Source organism: Netta rufina (genome assembly GCF_964035555.1).
Source record: "Netta rufina genome assembly, chromosome: 2".
NCBI classification, from domain to species: domain Eukaryota; kingdom Metazoa; phylum Chordata; class Aves; order Anseriformes; family Anatidae; genus Netta; species Netta rufina.
In genome coordinates, this window is record NC_140124.1 from 1,243,446 (window position 1) to 1,262,619 (window position 19,174).

At 61.0% G+C, this 19,174-nt stretch overlaps 2 protein-coding genes across 2 annotated transcripts; one reads left to right on the forward strand and one right to left on the reverse strand.

Moving 5' to 3' along the window:
* The first annotated feature begins 129 nt into the window (after positions 1 to 129).
* Positions 130 to 12,125, forward strand: CCM2 (CCM2 scaffold protein). The gene is made up of 10 exons (XM_084282312.1): positions 130 to 340; positions 5,891 to 6,064; positions 6,358 to 6,441; positions 6,594 to 6,777; positions 7,399 to 7,535; positions 8,086 to 8,221; positions 8,616 to 8,673; positions 9,801 to 9,939; positions 10,395 to 10,533; positions 11,422 to 12,125. The coding sequence occupies exons 1-10, from the start codon at positions 311 to 313 to the stop codon at positions 11,700 to 11,702; spliced, it is 1,362 nt and encodes a 453-aa protein (XP_084138438.1). The 5' UTR covers positions 130 to 310; the 3' UTR covers positions 11,703 to 12,125.
* A 1,186-nt stretch (positions 12,126 to 13,311) lies between these two features.
* On the reverse strand, positions 13,312 to 19,168 carry NACAD (NAC alpha domain containing; the record flags this gene model as incomplete). The annotated part of the gene is given in 10 exon segments (XM_084283014.1): positions 13,312 to 13,445; positions 13,530 to 13,652; positions 13,733 to 13,864; positions 13,950 to 14,096; positions 14,344 to 14,427; positions 14,523 to 14,611; positions 14,715 to 14,966; positions 15,832 to 16,489; positions 16,576 to 18,159; positions 18,161 to 19,168. Coding segments are annotated over 10 exon segments (4,092 nt in total). The 3' UTR covers positions 13,312 to 13,430.
* Positions 19,169 to 19,174: the final 6 nt, after the last annotated feature.

The following is a 19,174-nucleotide window of genomic DNA, read 5'->3' on the forward strand; positions in this document are numbered from 1 at the left end:
GAGGGCGTGGCCTCATCCTAAGAGGGCGTGGTTATGCAAATGAAGCGGGAGTGGCCGCGCTTCCCGCCGCAGCTGGAGGACTGACGTCAGTCCTCCAGGCGCCGCCGCCGCCGCGCGGGGCAGGCCGGGAAGGCGCCGCCCAAGATGGCGGCGGGCTGGAAGCGGGGCCGGGGGCGCTGAGGCGGCCGCGGGGCCCCGGGGCTCAACCGGGAGCTCCCCGAGCCGGGCCCGGCCCCCGCCGCTTCTTCTCCCCCCTTTCCACCACGCCGGGGATGCCCCGGGGGGGGCCGGGGCCGCCTCCGCAGCCGCTATGGAGGAGGAGGGCAGGAAGGGCCGCAAGGTGAGCGCGGCCCCGGGGCCAGGCCCCAAGCGGCGCCTCACGGCCCGGCCCCGGGGGGGGGGCTGAGGGGGGGGCGGGGAGCGGGGCTGCTGCTGCCGCGGGGCCTCGGGGACGCCTTTTCCCTGCCTTTTCCCCCGTTTTGCCCCCTTTTCCCCATCTATTCCCCCGTTTTTCCCCCCCTTTCCCCCGATTTCCCCCGTTTTCCCCCTCTTTTTCCCCTTTTCCCCCCGTTTTTCCCCTCTTTTACCCCTTTTCATCCCATTTTCCCCCGTTTTCCCCCCGCTTTTCTCTTCTTCCCCCAATTTTCCCTCGATTTTCCCCCCTTTTTACCTATTTTCCCCCTGCTTTTCCCCGTTTTCCCCATCTTTTCCCCCTCTTTTCCCCCTTTTCCCCCCGCTTTTCCCTTCGTCCCTCAATTTTCCCTCGATTTTCCCCCCTTTTTACCTCTTTTCCCCCAATTTTCCCCCATTCTTCCCTTTTTCCCCCTCTCCGTGCCTCCCCTTTCCCCCCTCTCCTTGTCCCCCCTCCCCCCTCCCCCCATTTCCCTTCTCTCCCCCCATCTCGTCCTTTTATTCCCATTGCTTTGCTCACCTTTTACCCTTTTTTTTGCCTATTTTCACCATTTTACACCTCATTTCACCACGAGATCCAGCCTGGGGCAGCTGCTCGCCGCGCAGAGCCCCCCTGGGTGCCAGCCTCCAAGCCCTGCCCTGGCTATGGGGACAGCAGCGGGGCTCCTGGCCGAGCCCTGTGGCCACCAACACCTCAGTGGTGGCCACCGAGCCCCCGGTAGCCCCTCTCCCATCGAGTCCAGCCAGCATTGACCGACCTGGCAGCTCTGTGGGGCCCCATAGCACACCCCAGGTAGGAAGGTTTGGCCCCATGCTCTTCCCAGGACCCCAAACCTGGATCCTGAGCTCCGAGCATGCCTCAGGAGGGCCCCAGGAGGGCCCCGTGGGGTTGGCAGCATGTGGGGAGCACTCACACCTCGTGCAGAAGCTCTCCTCTCCCCGCCAACCTCTGATCCTCCATCAAAACCCCATCACTCCTCGCATCCTGCTCCCCAAAGTCACGCTCCCTGGTGTCCTGAGGGGCTGCAGATCTGACTGGGACCAGTTCCCTGCCCGTTTTCTGCCCGTTTTCTGCCCATTTTCCCTCGTGGTGGTGCCGAACCAGCTCTTTGCCATCCCCCTGTGGTGTTTTTGAGCTTGGAAATGCCGTCGAGGAGCTCGTTTGGCTGCTGGGACAGAGGTTTCCAGCCCTGGGGGCTTGGAGGGAAGCTCTTCCCCAGGGAAGAATCTCCTCGGGGTGTGGGTGAGCCGCAGGATTAGGGGCTGGGATGGGGCAGGGGAGTTCCTTCAGCCTTATTTGTGGGGCTGGGAGGAAAATCCCGCTCTGGGGCAGGGCTGGGAGGAGGAAAATCCAGCTTTGGGGCCGGACTGGGAGGAAAATCCTGCTTTGGGGCCACCTGAACAAGGGATGGGAGCAGCAGGAGCAAGGGATGGGAGCAGCAGGAGCGTGTGCTGAGCATTCCCTGGGGGCACGGCCAGCCTGGAAGCCTCTGGAGCGTGACAAAGCAGCGTTGGGGACACGAGGAGAGCCCCCAACCCGAATAGAACACCCTGAGGGACTCAGGAGGTGTGAAAACAGCCCCAAAACAGCCCCAAACCGCTCAGTTTTGGGTCTGCCTGTTTCCACCTCCCCTCCCGGGGTGCAAAGAAGGGAAATCGCCCCCCAAAACCCTCCTGAGATGGATCCCCAGGTGGTGGGAGGTGCCAGGGAGCTGCACCCTCGGGTTTCAAGCTTTAAAAAAAAAGCTTTTTGGGCGCTTTCCTCAGCGTCTGGACCCAAAACTCTCCGACTTGATGGCTTTTTACCCAGCAGCGAGCTCCCCCCCATAAAAAATAGGGGTCACAGCGACCCGTGGAGCCCCCAACCCTACAAAGGGGAAGCAAATTGGGTCGGAGAGGGCTCCGCTGCCTCCCTGGGGCAGCTCCAGCTCGGCCTCGCCGGGCTCCTGGGAGGCAGGAGGAGGAGCGGGGCCGGAGGAGGAACGAGGCTCGGCTAAAAATAGCCGGGGAAAAAATTCCTTTCCTCTTGCCTCGAAGGAAAATCCCGCAGCCCGGCGCCTCGCCTCGCTCTCTCGGGGGTTTTTGACACTTTTTGGGCTTTTTCTCTCGTTTTCTTGAAGACCGACGTGGGTGCTGGCCCCCTTTTCTCCAGGAAATCGTCTCTAAATTGCCTAAATTTAATAATCTGCTGCTCTGCACCCTGCAGCAGCTGGGATCGCCCCGAGAGGATTCCCTGGGGGGATTCGGGGCGATTTGGCCCCAAAGGAGATCCCAAAGCTGGTGGGGGGGGTTGGTTCGGAGGGGATGGATGACTCAGGGTGCTGGAGAGCAGCCAGCAGGGTGGGGCGAGGAGCGACCCAGAACAAAAACCCTTTGGAATAAAACCCTACAGGACAAAACCCTGCAGGACAAAACCCTTCCTCTCGTGCCCCGCCGAAGCACAAAGTTATTTTGACCTGGCCCTAAAGGGTGAGAGCCAAGCTGGGCGCCCCCAAAACCTGATGTTGAGACCCCCGAGTCCCCGCGGTGCCGGTTCATCCCTTTATCGAATCCCCCAAAGCCAGAGGGATGCTTGGAGCACCCAGTAAATTGCCAGAATAAACAGAAATGTGGGCATGGGGTGGCCCAGGTCTGGGGATGGGTGACTTGCAGTGGGGTAGGGAGGGATAAAGGTCCCCAGGAAGGGTCGTGGTGGCACCAGGGTGGGCTCCAGAGATCCCTGCTGACCTCCAGCTGGTCCCACAGCTCTGTGTCTGCACCCGCTCCAGCGGCCACACGCTGAAAATCAGCCCAGGAGCCCTGGCGCTTGCAGGGCCGAGCAGGGAACGGGCTGTAGGGTCCATAAAACCAGCTGTAGGGTCGGTAAAATCAGCTGTAGGGTTGGTAAATCAGCTGTAGGGTCGGTAAAACCGGCTGTAGGGTCATAAAACCAGCTGTAGGGTCGTTGAAATCAGCTGTAGGGTCCATAAAACTAGCTGTAGGGTTGGTAAATCAGCTGTAGGGTCAGTAAAGCCTGCTGTATGGTCAGTAAAACCGGCTGTAGGGTCGGTAAAACCAGCTGTAGGATGAGTAAAGCCAGCTGTAGGGTCAATGAAACTAGCTGTAGGGTTGGTAAATCAGCTGTGGGGTCTGTAAGGCCGGCTGTAGGGTCAGTAAAACCAGCTGTAGGGTTGGTAAAGCCAGCTGCAGGGTCAGTAAAATCGATTTTAGGGTCGGTAAATCAGCTGTAGGATCGGTAAAATCAGCTGTAGGGTCAATGAAACTGGCTATAGGGTTGGTAAATCAGCTGTAGGGTCTGTAAAACCAGCTGTAGGGTTGGTAAAACCAGCTATATGGTTGGTGAAACCAGCTGTAGGGTCAGTAAAAACAACTGTAGGGTTGGTAAAGCTGTCTGTAGGGTCAATAAACCAGCTGTAGGGTCTGTAAAGCTAGCTGTAGGATCAGTAAAGCCAGCTGTAGGGTCAATAAAACTCTGTAGGGTCTGTAAAGCCAACTGTAGGGTTGGTGAAACCGGCTGTAGGGTCCATAAAACCAGCTGTAGGGTTGGTTAAATCAGCTGTAGGGTCGGTAAATAAGCTGTAGGGTCCGCAAAGCCAGCTGTAGGGTTGGTAAAAACAACTGTAGGGTCAGTAAAGCCAGCTGTAGGGTCTGTAAAAGCGGCTCTAGGGTCCATAAAACCGGCTGTAGGGTTGGTAAATCACCTGTAGGGTCAATAAAACCGGCTGTAGGGTCGGTAAAGCTGCCTATAGGGTCGGTAAATCAGCTGTTGGCTGCTTGCTGCCTCTGTAGGGGCTGAGCCCCCTCCCTGCCCGCCACCCCTCCGGCCTGTAATTCACCCCCCACCTCATTATCCCATTAATTACCCATAATTTTGGGGTGGATTCAAACATCCAGGAGGGGTCTGGAGTGGAAACGGCCCCAAATTTCGCGTTTGGGGCCAGCTCCTGCCCTGCTGGAGGCACCTCCAGGCCCCTTACAGCAGCCCTTTACCCCCTGATCCTATATCTGCTTCTTTTGGGATCTTCCCCGCGGTTTCTGAATCCTGAAGGCATCCCCAGGTGGGGGCTGCCCTGTAGGGACACCCAAAAAAGCCTTTTCTGAACCCATTTTGCTGCACGGAGCTGGGCAAAGCACCTCACTGGGGGCTGCTTTTGGGGTGGCCCCCATTTCCAAGGACCCAGCTGTCTGCTCAAACACCAAGGCTGGAAACAAGCCCTAAAAAAAAAATCCCTACAGCCCTCGGCGTCTCCCAGACGGAGCTGGAGCACCCAATTTTTACCAAAACGGCTGAAATTTGGAGGAGAAACTGCTCAAAAACCGCTTGGCTTTGGGATTATCACCCTACAGGCCTCACCTTCTGCTTCCCAGGGCTGGGATCATGCAATAAGAAATCCCGTGGGCCGCCAGCCCGACCCCAAACGGGGCTGCCCCCCCTCGGACCCTCCTCCTTCCCCAAAACCCCTTTTTTTTTTGGTGAGAACCGCCTGTTTTCGGCGTTTTCGCCGCTCGCAGGAGGAAGCTGCGGTTGGCGCGCTTCCGGGCCGCGATCTGCCAGCCTCCAGCAACCGGGGACGGCTCCCCCCGAGGTTTTGGGATCCCCTCCTCGCTTTTTTGGGGGCGCTCGATGGAGAGCGAGGTAGGTGCGGGCTGCCATCGACCCCAAAAACGCCGCCACCCTAAATCCGGGCTCCCCCAGGAGCAAAATCGGGGCCGAGCCCCGCTTGGAGGAGACCCCGATTCTCCGGGAGTGTCCCCAGCCCTGTCCCCGAGGGGATTTATTTGGGGTTCGCTCATATTTTGGGGCAGATCGGCGCAATTTTGGCACAGAAAGCGGAACCGGCCGGGCTGGCCCGCTTTTTCCACGTCATTTCTCCAAAACCGGCCCCGAAAACGAGATTTGGGGAAGCGTTTTGGGGCCGGCTGCCCTCGCGTTGGGGTTTTTTGGAGCCCCTTGGGCTCTTCCCACGTCGCGTTTTGGGGCCGGGCTGTCCCCGATGTCCTTGTGGCAGCGGGTACGGGCGGGGAGAGCTGGGATTTGCTGCTCGCAGGGGCTCTTCCCGACCACTTCCCTGCCCCATAAGTGATATTTTGGGGTTATTTCGGTCTCCTCCTCGTCGAAATCCCCAAAAAGCAGCTCGGTGAAGCCCCTGGGTGCCGTTCCCTGCTCTTAGTTTGGGGTTTTTTGCCTCACCAGCCCTGCCTCACCCCTTGTGCGTGAGGAGAGGGGCAGGGGGCGGAGGGATAGGCCGCAGGGGGACGGTTTTAAGGTAAAAAAAGGTGGGTTTGGGTTAGATCCGGGGCAGAAATCCTTCCCTGTGCGGGCAAAAATGGGAAAAAAAACACCTCTGTGTGGGAAAACGCCGCCTTTGGACTCGTAGCTCTGACTCCTGACCCTACCAGCCCACGCCGGGCTCCCCAAAATTGGGTTCCCAGCCCTCCCTCACTCCCTGCCCTCTCCTTTTTTTCCCCCTCCCTGCAGCCCGGGATCGTGTCCCCTTTCAAGCGAGTCTTCCTGAAGGGCGAGAAGGGCCGCGACAAGAAAGCCCAGGAGAAGGTGACGGAGCGACGGCCCCTCCACACCGTCCTGGTGTCCCTGCCCGACCGCGTCGAGCCGGACATCCTCCTGAACGACTACATCGAGAAGGAGGTGAAGGTAATTTCGGGGGAACCTCTTCCCCTCTTCCCCCAAACCCTCCCGGGGGCCCCCCACAGGCAGCCGGCGGTTCTTTCGCTTTCTTTTTCCCCCCCCCCCCCTCTCGTGGCTCTGCCTCGCCGAGTTACCTCCCTCTGCAGTTTTGAGGCCCTGATAGCCCTAAAACGCGAGGTTTGCCTAAAAACGAGTGGGTTTTCGCGCTCGGGTGCTGTCTGGCGGCTCAAAGAAGGCTTCTGGGGGCCCGCTGAGTGTTTTGGGGTCACGCTAACCCCCCCTTTCTGCTTCTTTCCCAGTATTTAGGCCAGCTGACGTCCATCCCGGGCTACCTGAATCCCTCCAGCCGTACCGAGATCCTGCACCTGATCGATAACGCCAAGGTGAGCCACCAAAAAAAACACTCCAACCCCCACAAAAAAGGCTCGGGGGGGGTTTTAGGGCCAGAATCCCACCCCGAGCAGCATCCTCCCCCCACCCTTCTACCCAAGGAGGACGGATTCAGTTTTTTAACAGCTCCCCTTGCTCCTTGCAGCGAGCTCACCAGCTCCCGGGGCAGCTGAGCCCCGAGCACGACGCCGTGATCAGCCTGTCGGCCTACAACATCAAGCTGGTGTGGCGGGACGGCGAGGATCTCATCCTCAGGGTCCCCATCCACGACATCGCCGCCGTTTCCTACATCCGCGACGACTCCGCTCACTTGGTCGTGCTGAAAACGGGTAGGTTGGGGGGCCAGCGGGGCAAAAAGCTAAAAACCCTAAAAGCTCGGCGGCCATAAATGCCAGCAAGGGGGTGTTTTGGGGCCAGCGGGGCAAAAAGAAGCCTTGCTGCCACCGACCCTAAAAGCTCGGCGGCCATAAATGCCAGCAAAGGGGTGTTTTGAGGCAATAAATGGTGTTTTGGGGGTGTGGGTGCCCCCGAGCTGTTCCAGTCCCTCCTTTTTTCTCCTTCTTGGGGCCGAGGAAGGGTTGGGATCCTGCCCCCACGGGCGGTGGGGCTCACAAAATGCAAGCACGCCGGGTGAGGTGGAGGATGCTGGATCCGGGCCACGTTTTTGGGGGGTTGTGGGGGTGCAAAAACTCATCTCGTGCCCAGAAATTCCTCCCCCAGCCCCGACAGAATTGGGGTTGAGCTCCTTCGGGGCTGGAACAGCGACGATTTAGTGGATTACAAACCCTGCCACGGCAGAGGAAGGGCTGGGGAAGGAACAAACAGCCAGCTTACGGGGCTCTGATTCTGCCACCGGCTTCTCAAGGCTGTCTGAGCCCTGGAAACGAAGGCAGAAATCGATGGAGGTGTCAGAAATCTGCTTGTGACATCTCCCTGTGTCTCTCTCTCAGCTCAGGACCCCGGGATCTCCCCCAGCCAGAGCCTCTGCGCCGAGAGCTCCAAGGCGCTGACGTCGGGCTCGCTGTCGGAGAGCGGCGTGGTGCCCGTGGAGGCTTGCTGCTTGGTGGTGCTGGCCACGGAGAACAAAGTAAGGCTCCAAAAAACATCACCCAGGAGTCCAGAATCAGCCCCAAATCGCACTGGGGGCGGGGGGTGGGGGGAAGAGGTGCTGCTCCCCGGGGTGCTTGCACTAATTTGGGATGGAGGGCACGGAGCTGCAGTCCCGAGGGGCTGAAATGAGGGAGGGGAAGAGACAGGGCAGGGCTGGGGGTGGGATTTAGGAGCTGGGAGTGGGATTTAGGAGTTGGGGGTGGGATTTAGGAACTGAGAGTGGGATTTAGGAGCTGGGAGCTGCTCGCCTGGCGTTAGGGCAGGGTGCTGAGATGCCACACAGCTCATTTCTCACCATCCCCTTGGGCCAGAGGAGCAGGGAGAGCTGACAGAGCTGCCCCGAGGCTCCAAATTTCTCACCTGAAGGCAGGCAGCGTCCCACAGCCCCGAAAAGCAGCTTCCCATCCCTTCGGGGGCAGACAGCAGCCCTATAAACATCGCCCTGCCCACGCAGCCCTGGCGGGGGAGCCGAGATAAAGGGGCTGCTGCCCCACACGCCTCCCCTTTCCCCCCCCCTCCCTCCCCAGGTGACGGCGGAGGAGCTGTGCTCCCTGCTCAGCCAAGTCTTCCAGATTGTTTACACCGAGTCCACCATCGACTTCTTGGACCGGGCAATATTCGATGGGGCGTCCACGCCGACGCGCCACCTGTCCCTGCACAGCGGTGAGTGCTCGTTTTTGGGATCCCTTTCCAGCCTCAGCCTCCCCCGCCTCTGCCTCCCCGCCCTCCAAACAGCACCAGCTCCGCGTTTCCCCTCCTTCAGGGGCTTCTCCGTGCTGAGAACAAGCCCCTTTTTTCTTTAACTGGAACAGCACCTGCCTGGAGATGCTCCCGGGCTGCGGGGAGCCAAAAAAAAATCAGCTTCTGCGTCCTTCCCCCTCGCCCTTCTCTGTTCCTGGGGGATGGAGGCAGCAAACCGAGCTCCGCATCCTCCCCGGGGGGTTTTTTTGCACCTCCCCTGGGGCTCCGTGCCCAGCCCTCTGCCCCCTCAGCCCCAAAATCTGAACCACCAAGCTCCTGCCTCCCAAATTTCACCTCTCCACCACCTCCCTTGCAGATGATTCTTCTACAAAAGTGGACGTGAAGGAACCCTACGAGACAGAAGCGAGCACCGTGTAAGTCGAGGGCAGGCGCAGCACGATGCCACAGCCCCGGGGAGGAAGAAATCCTGGCTCAGGCAGCCCCGCTGCCAGCTTTAAGCCCCCCCCCCAAACAAAATTGCTGTCTGCTGAGCCCGGCTGGAAGGTTTCCCAGCATCAGCAGTGTCTGGGCGCGGCGCGGGGCTGCCAAATCAGCAACCTTGGGCGTTTTGTTCCGTGCTGCTGGCCCAAGGTCACGTAGGCACCCAGCTGACCTCCAAAAAGCAGCAACAGCAGCTGGGGGCTGAAAAAACCTGGCACACAAAGCCCTGGCTTCGAGCTGGTGGACACCGTTTAAAGCTTAAAATCGGAGAATTTAAGATTTTAAATCGGTGAAGTGGAGAATTTAAGATTTAAATTCTCAGAAATTAAGATTTAAATGGTGTCTACCAGCTTAATCTTAAGTTCTCCAATTTAAATCTTAAATCCTCTGATTCACCGATTTAAATCTTAAATTCTGAGAATTTAAGATTTAAATGGTGTCTACCGGCTTAATCTTAAATTCTACAATTTAAATCTTAAATCTTCAGTTCTCCAATTCACCGATTTAAATCTTAAATTCTCAGATTTTAAGATTTAAGTTCTCAGAATTTAAGATTTAAATGGTGTCTACCAGCTTAATCTTAAGTTCTCCAATTTAAATCTTAAATCTCAAGTTCTCCGATTCACCAATTTAAATCTTAAATTCTGAGAATATAAATCTTAAAATCTGAGAATTTAAGATTTAAGTGGTGTCTACCAGCTTGATCTTAAATTCACTGATTTAAATCTTAAATCTTAAGTTCTTCGATTCACCGATTTAAATCTTAAATTCTCAGATTTTAAGATTTAAATCTTAAATTCTCATAATTTAAGATTTAAATTCTCAGAGTTTAAGATTTAACCCCACAGTAAGATGTTTTGGGGGACCTTTTCCCCCGGCGTTCTGAAATCAAAAGCACGTGGAGGGGGATTTCTCCCTCCCTAGAGCTCCGTGTGCAGCACATCCCAAATCTGAAGCGCTCCTCGTTGGTCCTGCTGCCCGGCAGCACCCCTCCAGGAGCGGGGTGACCCGGAGCTCCTCGGGCTCGGGGGGATTTCCTCACCATCTCTCCTTGTTCCAGTTCCTTTCCAGAAGCCTTAGAGGCCGGTGACAGCTCCCCCTCCTCCTTCCTGCCCCAGCAGTCTCCCCACATCAAGACCGTCAGCGAGAGCGAGCTGAGCACCACGGCCACGGAGCTGCTGCAGGACTACATGATGACGGTAGGGACAGATTGCCTTCCCTTTTTGGGGTCTGCGTGCTTTTAGGAACACGTTTGCACCCTCAGCAGCCCTCTTTCTCTAAGAAACCTGCTTTGGCAGCGGGGTTGGACCCTCCTGTGATCCCTTTTGCCCCCTGCAGCGCTGCGATTTTGTGCCCGAGCTCCTTTCTTTTGGCTTTGGGACTGTCTGAGTGCTGTGGGTTCGTCACCTCGTCACGTTTAATAAGTCTGTGCTGGCGTGGGAACTCCTCACAGCGTTTTCCAGGCAAATCCTGCTTGCTTCAGGCTCACGTTGTCCCCCTGCGGGAGCTCCTCCACCCCCTGCTCCCCTGGCAGCGCGCTGGGACGCATCACGACACCCCGACCCCATCGTTTCATCCCCCTGATCTCCCTCCGAGCGAGCGAGAGCGCTCCAAAAATAAACCCCTGCCCTTCTTGGCGTGCTTCTCTCCTCAGCTACGGACGAAGCTCTCCTCCCAGGAGATCCAGCAGTTCGCCATGCTGCTGCACGAGTACCGCAACGGGGCCTCCATCCACGAGTTCTGCATCAACCTGAAGCAGCTCTACGGGGACAGCAGGAAGTTCCTGCTGCTGGGTGAGCGGCTCCCCTTCTTTTTCCCCCTTTTTCACGCTGATCGAGGCTGCTGCTGGTTGTTTTGTGGGCTCGGGGTGAGCTCCTCGGCCGCCAGACGGCGAGCAGGGGGCGATGCTCGGGGTCCCGTGGGGTTTCTGCATGCTGGTGGCACCCCGAAGCTGTTTATGGCACGGGACAGGTTTGGCGTTCATCCCTCTGCTCTGCACAGGGTTTTTTCGGGGATCTGCACCGTCAGGAAATGAATTTATAACCCCAAAAAGACTGGCAGCAGCGCCAGGAGGCAGACGTTATATGGGAAGGGAGCAGAACCCTTCCATTTCCCCTCCCTAAAAGGGTGCTGAGAGCCTCGGGGGGCTCTTGGAGTCCCCTCACCTCCATCTCCCTGCTTAATTTTGGCTTCAATAACCCGAAACAGCACAAAGAAAGAGCCTCCCCCACCACCTAGCTCCACATCCCCCTCAACCCCAAATTTTTGGGTGTGTGGGGTTTCCTTCCAAGCATTTTGGGCGTCAGGCACACGTAGCCCTTGCTTGGGTTGCCCACGCTGAGATGTGAGCCCCCAGCGGGGTGCGGGGACAGATTAAAGGGTCCTGACCCCCCCCTCCGTTAATCACACGCTGATTAGGGTCACGGAGCTCAAAGCCCAGCAACGTGCTTCGGTGCTGAAGCAGCAGCCAGCCCTGCTGAGCTCCCAAAATCCCAACTCAGCCCCGTGAACTCTCCTCAACCCCATCCAGCAGCGTTTTGGGGCCGCGAGCCGGAGAGGTGGCCCCAACACCGCCGCAGCGAGCCCGGGGGCTGGGTGACACAGCTAAAAAATTTCCCATATTTCCCATTTTTCCCCTATTTACCCGATTTCCTTCTTGGTTTCTCCTTCCCATGGGGCAGGCCTGCGGCCCTTCATTCCCGAAAAGGACAGCCAACACTTCGAGAACTTCCTGGAGACCATCGGGGTGAAGGACGGCCGCGGCATCATCACCGACAGCTTCGGCAGGTACCGGCGGACGCTCAGCACCACCTCCAACTCCACCACCAACGGCAACGGGGCCGCGGGCAGCTCGGACGAGCAGTCGGTGCCCTCGGAGGAGGACGAGTGGGACCGCATGATCTCCCACATCAGCAACGACATCGAGGCCCTGGGCTGCAGCATGGACCGCGACTCCTCCTGAGCTCCGGGAGAGGATTTTTTTTTTTTTAGGGGGATGGAGCAGGAGGGAATTCGGCTCCCGTCCTTATCAACAGCACAGCCGGCCCCAAAACTGACCCCAAAACTTCCTCTCGAGACCTGGCGATGAGGATTTGGGGCAGGAGCCCGGCCTTCAGCCCACCCCGCCGTGGTTTTAGCACCAAAAGTAGGGCGGGGGGAGAGCCCCGAGCTGGCTGCAGCCCTCTCCCCCCCCGCCCGGTTTACAGTTTTGCACATGGTGTCCCCTCCTCGGACTGCTCTCCCCCTCCTCCTCCCCAAATTCCCAATGAAGTTGACCACAATGTGAATTATTTAAACCTTCGCCTCCCTGTCCTCAGAGCGTTTCGCACCCACGGGGAGCCAAGGAAGGGCTGCAGGGCCGAGTGGAGACGTTGTACATATTTTTTACAAACACCCAATTTGTGTTTTTTTTTTTTTAAACCCATCTCCCAGGAGAGGGGCTGCAGGGGGCACGGGGCTGGATTTGGGGCAGCCAGCCCGGCCCTACAACCAGGGGAGAGGGCAGCATGGTCCCTGTCCTTACTCACGGGGGGGGAAAACCCCAAATTCTGGGCATCCTGGGGAGAGATTTTCCTCGTTTGGGGCAAATTCAGGATCTCTGCTGCAGCACAGAGCCCGGGGATGAAGGCGGGCAGGGAGAGGAAGAGGAGGATGAAGGACAAAGAGCATGGGGGGGGCTCCAGCAGCCCGGAGCTGGCAGGGACAGCTCGCTGGGAGCCCAAACACTTGGCTCAGCACCCTGCCCCCCCCAAAAACACATTCCTCACCCTTTATCCCGGGGCTTTGTGGGGCTTTGGCTGCTTTTTGTGGGGTTTTGTGGCTGGGACATGGCCCCGGGGCACCCCGGGCAGCAACTTTGCCACCTCACCGGGCACAATTTGGGGGCTCCTCCTGCTCAGCCCCAAACAAGAGATGACGGGGAGCCCCTGCACCCCCAGCAGCAGGGCTGTGAGGTTCATTTTTCTGTAAAAAATGAGAAAAAAAGCCAAAACTCGAGAGCCAGGGGGAGCGTCAGTGGGGAGCATCAGCCCCCAGCCCTGGATCCGCCGAGCCCTCAGTGCATTCTGAGCTAAAAAAACCCCAAACCCACCCCAAAACACGCACAGACGCTCCCGTCGCTGCCTCCTCCGGAAAAATTGGGGAAGAAAAGGCTATTTTTGGAACAGTTGTGTACGGGGATCTCACCCAGCAGCTCTATTTTGTTTTTTTAATCCTCTGTTTCGAGATCCGGCCCTAAAATCCAGAGCTATGGGGTTGGGGTTCCCCATGGGGTCCCCCCCAGCCCCGTGCTGCCTCTTCCCACCCCACCAAGCCCCCCCGTGTGGGGTCGGGGGCGTTTTTTGGTGTCTTTCTGTACGGAGCACGGCTCGAGGGAAATATAAACGCTGCACCCACCCCGCTTCGTCTCCTTGCTGAGCCCTCGCTCGCCTCCGGGAGCCCAAAACCCAACTCTGAGGCCCCCAAATTGGGGCTGTCCCCCCCCCAAACCCCCTAAAAACCCCCAGAGGGGACCCCAAATGAGCAGGCGTGGCGGCGGGGTGCGATCCCAGTGCTGCATGAGGCCGTTTATTGAGCATTACAGAGGCGAAGGCGCGGGGGGGTAAAGGATGCTCGGGGTGGAGGGGGGAAAAAAAAAAAGAGGAAGAGAACTGTGCACCTATACAGGGGGGGGGGCCGGGGGGCCCGGCTGCTACATGGTCAGCTCCTGTGGGGGGAAAACACGGCGTCAGGCACTGCGGGATGGGGATAACCCCATAAAAAACCCCAAAAATCCCTTTCCCTGGCTCACCATGATGGCGTTGACGATGTCGTTGTTGTTGTGCCGGAGCGCCCGCACGGCTTTGGGGCGCGAGACGTTGGCTTGGGCCATGACCAGCTCGATGTCCCGCACCTCCAGCCCCGTCTCATCCACCTGCGGGATCGGGGACAGCGCCGTCACCCCCTCAAAAAACCCCAAAAGGGGTCCCTAAACCCGATCCCGACCCACCCTACCTCCTCATCTTCCTCGCTCTCCTCCTTGATGGTGAGGGCGGGCGCCGTCTCGGTGATGAGGGGCGAGTGCTCCATGGGCACCTTGAATTTCTCCGCCGCCGCCTTGTGCACCTGCTGCGACAGGTCCTCGATCTGCGGGGACAAAAAGAAGGTCGGGGGCTGCCCCTTAAGGTCCTTTCCCACCTCCCCGACCCCAAAAAAATCATTAAAATCCCACCTTGGCTTCCCCGAAAACGATGTAGATGTCGGAGGCGGGGCTCTTGAAGACGTCGGGCTTGGTGATGACGAAGAGGATGTTCTTGGACTTGCGGATGGTGATGCGGGTGACGCCGTGGATCTGCCTCAAGCCCAGCTTGGACATGGCCTGGGGGTTTTTTTTTTTTTTGGGGTCACGCCTCGAAGGATCGACCCTACAGACCCCGCTGGGGCTTGTGGGGCCGAGCCCGGGGGTCTGCAACCCCCAGTAATGGGATAAAGTGGGATGAGGACACCCAGCTGCGACCCCAGGGATGGGGGCAGCACCCTGGGGAGCACGGGGGGCCTAACCCCAACCCCATATCCCCCAAAAATAAACCCCATGGGACAGCAGCACCCATCCCATCCCGTCCCACCTTCCTGGCCTTCTTCTCGCTCCGGCTCTGCTTGGCTTTGCTGATGCTCTCCTCCCCCGTGCCCAGCGAGTGGGTGAGCGGTGCCTACGGGGACGGGGACAGCAGAAGCGACAGTGGGGTCGCCACAATCCCTCGGGTACCCCGGGATGTGGGGTTTTGAAACCCCCCCAACCCTATACCTGGGTCTGCGCCGGCCGCGGCTCCGCGCCCTCGGGCTCCTCCAGCTCCGGGATGGATTCGTCGTTGCTCTCCGACTCGTTGCACGACCCTAAAAGAAGCCAAAAAGGATCGGGTTGGAGACGCCGCCACCGCCCCAAACACCCCGAAAAAACCCCAAACGCCCCCAAAAAAGGCAGATCTCCCCCCTTTACCTTTATGGTTGGCCTCTCCCCGCCGCGGGGCCGCCTTGTCCTCCAGCAGGGCGATGGCAGGGAGGTGCTCGGCGGCGCCGGGGCAGCTGTAGGGCAGCTCGGCCTCGCTGGAGGAGCTCGATTCGGACTGCACCGAGCCCCGGGGTGCCCGGCGGGGTCCCCCCTCTGCCGCCTCCGACCCCCTCGTGGTTTTAGGGCCGCCCGGTGCCTTCCTGCCCCGCGCCTTCTCCTTCTGCGGGGACGGCTCCGGCGCTGCGGGGATGGGGGATGTTGGGGTCACCGCGGTCCCACAAGAAGGGGAAGATGCCTCACCCCAAAATTGGGCTTGGGAGGGACCCCAGAACCCCCTCCAGGGGTTGGTACCCGGGGTGCTCACCCCAAAACCAGTGCCACCTGACCCCACACAGCTCCGGGGACGGGAGATATTGGGGTCACCACAATCCCACAAGAAGGGGAAGCCCCATTACCCCAAATTGGGCTTGGTAGAGACCCCAGGCAGCCCCTCAGGGGTTGGTACATGAGATGCTCACCCCAAAACCAGCACCACCCAACCCGAAACACCTCTGGGGACCCCATGGGGTGGGAGATATTGGGGTCACCGCGGCCCCACAAGAAGGGGAAGCCCCATCACCCCAAATTGGGTTTGTAGGAACCCCAGCACCCCCTCCAGGGGTTGATACCCAGGATGCTCACCCTGATCCCAACACCACCCGACCCCACACAGCTTCGGGGACCCCACAGGGACAAGAGATATTGGGGTCACTGCAGCCCCATCACCCCAAATTGGGCTTTGTAGTGACCCCAGAACCCCCTCCATGGGTTGGTACCCGGGATGCTCACCCCAAAACCAGCACCACCCAACCCAAAACACCTTTGTTGACCCCATGGGGATTGGAGATATTGGGGTCACCGTGGCCCCACAAGAAGGGGAAGCCCCATTACCCCAAATTGTGCTTGGTAGGGACCCAGGCACCGCCCCAGGGGTTGGCACATGGGATGCTCACCCCAAAACCAGCAGCACCCAACCCAAAACACCTCCGGGGACCCCACAAAGACCCCCACGGGGACGGAGGGCACCCTATGGGGACAGGGGACACCCTACGGGGTGGACTCTTACCCTCCAGCCTCTTCCTGGAGGCCGCTGGGGCCGTCGGGTGCTCCTCCAGCCTCTCGGCGAGCCCTGAGGTGTCCTCCGAGCGCGGCGGTGGCGGCGGCGAGGAAGAGGAGGATGAGGAGGAGACGGGAGGAGGCACTTGGATGAGTTTGGAGAGCGCCGGGCAGGCGGCCGGCACCGAAACCTCAACCGGCACCACCGGGACCTCTCGGGGTGCGGGGTCCTCGGGGGTCCCGGGCTCTGCTGGGGGGGCCGAGGGCACCGAAACGGCCTCGGGGGGGCTGGGGGCAGGCTCCCCGCGCTCCTCGGGGAGGGATCCCGCTGTCACCTCTTCCTCTTCTTCTTCATCATCTTCATCCTCCTCCTCCTCCTCCTCAGGGGAGGTCGGGGGGTGCTCGCCCTCCGCCGGGACTTTGGCATCGGGTTCTTCAGCGGGGGGCAGCGGGGGCTCCTCGTCCCACGGGGGGCAAAGCGGAGGGGTGCAGGGGGGGCTCCCGGCATCGCCCGGCTCCTGGGGCTCTTTGGGTTCAGGCGCGGCCACGGCGCCTTCGGCCTCAGCCTGGGGGGGCTGCGGAGGCTCCGTAACAGCAGCAGCAGCAGCAACGACGAGAGGGGGGCTTTGTCCCGGCCCCCCCGGTGCCAGGAGGTCCCCGAAGGCGCCCTGCAGCATGGTGGCCACGTGCCGGCGATCCTCCGCGCTCCCCGGCAAGGCACCGAGCGGTGGAGGTGGTGGTGAGGATGAGGAGGGTGAGGATGAGGATGAGGATGAGGATGGCGGTGGGAGCAGTTCGAGGGGGGCCGGGGGGGTCCCCACGTACACCTCCCGCTCCGAGGCGGTGAAACGCAGCGGCGGGGGGTCGGAGGCCGGGGGCAGCAGGCAGAGAGCCATGCAGGGCCGGGGGGCCAGCGAGGAGGAGGAGGAGGAGGAAGGCAAGGCAGGAGGCCGGGGGCGGCCGCTTCCCCCGCGCTGTCCTCGGGGGCGGTGAAGAAGCTGGAGTCGGTGCGGGAGCGCGAGGTGTCCAGCGGCTCGGGCGAGGAGTCCTCGGAGGAGGAGGAAGAGGAGGAAGAGGAGGAGGAGGCGGTGGCGTCCCACTCGGCCTCCACGTTGGTCGAGGTCGGCTCCGGGCTCTGCTCCTGCTCCAGGTCCTCGCTGGAGGCTTCCTCGGGGTCCTCCACGTCCCTCGCCTCGTCCTCGTCCCCCGGCTCCTCGGTGGCGGCGTTGCTGCCACCGTCGCTGGTGGCCGGCGGTGGGGACTCGCTGCCCGTGGCCTCCCCGTCCTCCTGGAGGGCCTCGTCCTCCTCGGGGGCCTCCTCCTGCTCCGGGAGCTCCTCCGTGACCCCATCCTGCAGCTCGGGGGCGTCCTCATCCCCCTCATCCGGGGTGGGGTCCATCCTGCCGGCCTCGTCCTCGGGGTCACCTTCTTGGGGCGGGCATGGAGGCTCCGGGGCCTCCACCGCCGTGGCCTCAACCTCGTGGTCGCCGTTGGTGGCGGGCAGGGCAGGGGCGTCCCCCCCATGGCCATGGGGTTGGGGGTCTTTGGTCTCCCCGGCGCAGGGGGGCTGCGGGGCGCTGGCGCTCGCCGCGGCCTCCAGATCCGCATCGGGGTCAGCCTCCAGCTGGGCCTCCACCACTTTTGGTGTCTCCATCACTTTTTGGGCCTCCACCACCTCCTGGGCCTCCACCACTTTTGGGGTCTCCACCATCTCCTGGGCCTCCACCACTTTTGGGGTCTCCATCACTTTTTGGGCCTCCACCACTTCTGGGGTCTCCATCACCTCTGGGACCTCCACCACTTCTGGGGTTTCCATCATTTTTTGGGCCTCCACCACCTCTGGCGTCGCCTCCTCGGCCTCCTCCAAGGGCAGGGACTCCGTGGGGACGGCGGCCTCCACGTGGGGAGGCTCCTCCGGGACGGGGTCTGGCTCTTGGAGGACGTCGGGCTCCATGGTGGAGGCTTCCTCCGGCTCCGAGGAGGATGAGGAGGGGCTGAAGGCCTCCCCCGTCGGCTCCACGTTGACTTCTGTGGCAGGAGCCTCAACGGAGGCCACCACCTCCTCCTCCTCCTCCTCTTCATCTTCCTCTTCATCCTCAACCTCCTCCTCTTCCTCAGCCGGGTGGGCACCGTCCCGCTCCCCCTTTGTGGAAACCTCCAAAATTTGAGGCCCGGAGGCCGCCTCGTGCCTGGGGGACCCCCCCGGCGACGCCCTCTCCTCCCGGCCTCGCAGATGGAGCTCGATGTCCCCGGAGGAAGGCTCGGCGTCCCCGGCGGAGGCCGGGGGAAGGGGGTGGTGACCCCCCGAGCCCCCCACCAACGCGTGGCGCTCGGTGCCCGTAGAGCCGCTCGTCCTCCTCGCCGTCGTAGGAGGCCGAGTCGGAGGAGGCCGAGGTGTCGTCGCGGAAGGCGAAGGACTCGTCCACCCCCTCGTTGATGGAGGTCTCGGAGAGCGAGCGGAGGAAGGAGGCTGAGGTGCTGGCGTCTTCATCATCCTCCTCTTCCTCATCTTCATCCTCATCCTCCTCGGAAAGGGGCTCGGCCGCCGGCTGGGCCGGCACCAAAGTGATCTCCACGGCCTCGGCCTCGAAGAGGAGGCTGCCGCGGAAGGGCAGCAGGGCCGCGGGGATGAGGCCGCCGGGGGAGCCTTCATCCCCCAGCACCTCCCCACTACCCCCGTCCTCATCCTCACCCTCCTCCTCCTCCTCTTCCTCCTCCTCCTCCTGCCTCGCCGAGGCCTCATCCTCAGAGGAGGAGGAGGAGGAAGAGGAGGAGGAGGAGCGGTGGGTGAAGGCCGCCGGCCCGGCCTCGCCGTCGGGGGCCTCAACCAGGAGATTTGGGGAGCAGGACGGGGAGGTGCTGGCGGTGCCCGAAGACCCCCAGCTGCCCCCCTCGGCCGTCATATAGGATCCGGAGGGGGACGTGGGGGGGGAGCCCAACCCCTCGCTCGCCGCGTCCCCCCCATCTTCATCCTCCTCCTCCTCCTCTTCCTCCTCCTCCTCCTTTTGGGGTCGAGCCCCCCCGGTCCTCACGGGGGTGGAGGGGGCGGTGAAGAAGAGGTCGGGGTCCAGGTTGGCGGCCTGGGGGGGTGGGGGGGGTCGGTTAAAAGGGTGGGGGGGCTCGGGAGGGTTTTTGGGGGGGCAGCTCGTCTCCTCGCCCATCACGATGCGGGTGTCCAAGGGGTCGGCGGGGAGGGTTATCGGGGGCGGAGGGGGGTTTTGGGGAGGGGGGGGGCAGCCCTTGTTGTTGATGGGGCCGTGCTCGGCCCCATGGGGGGTGGAGGGGCCGGGGGGGGCGTCGCAGCTGGCCCCCTCGGGTTGGGGGCGAGCCTCCTCCTTGGTGGGCATCGGGGG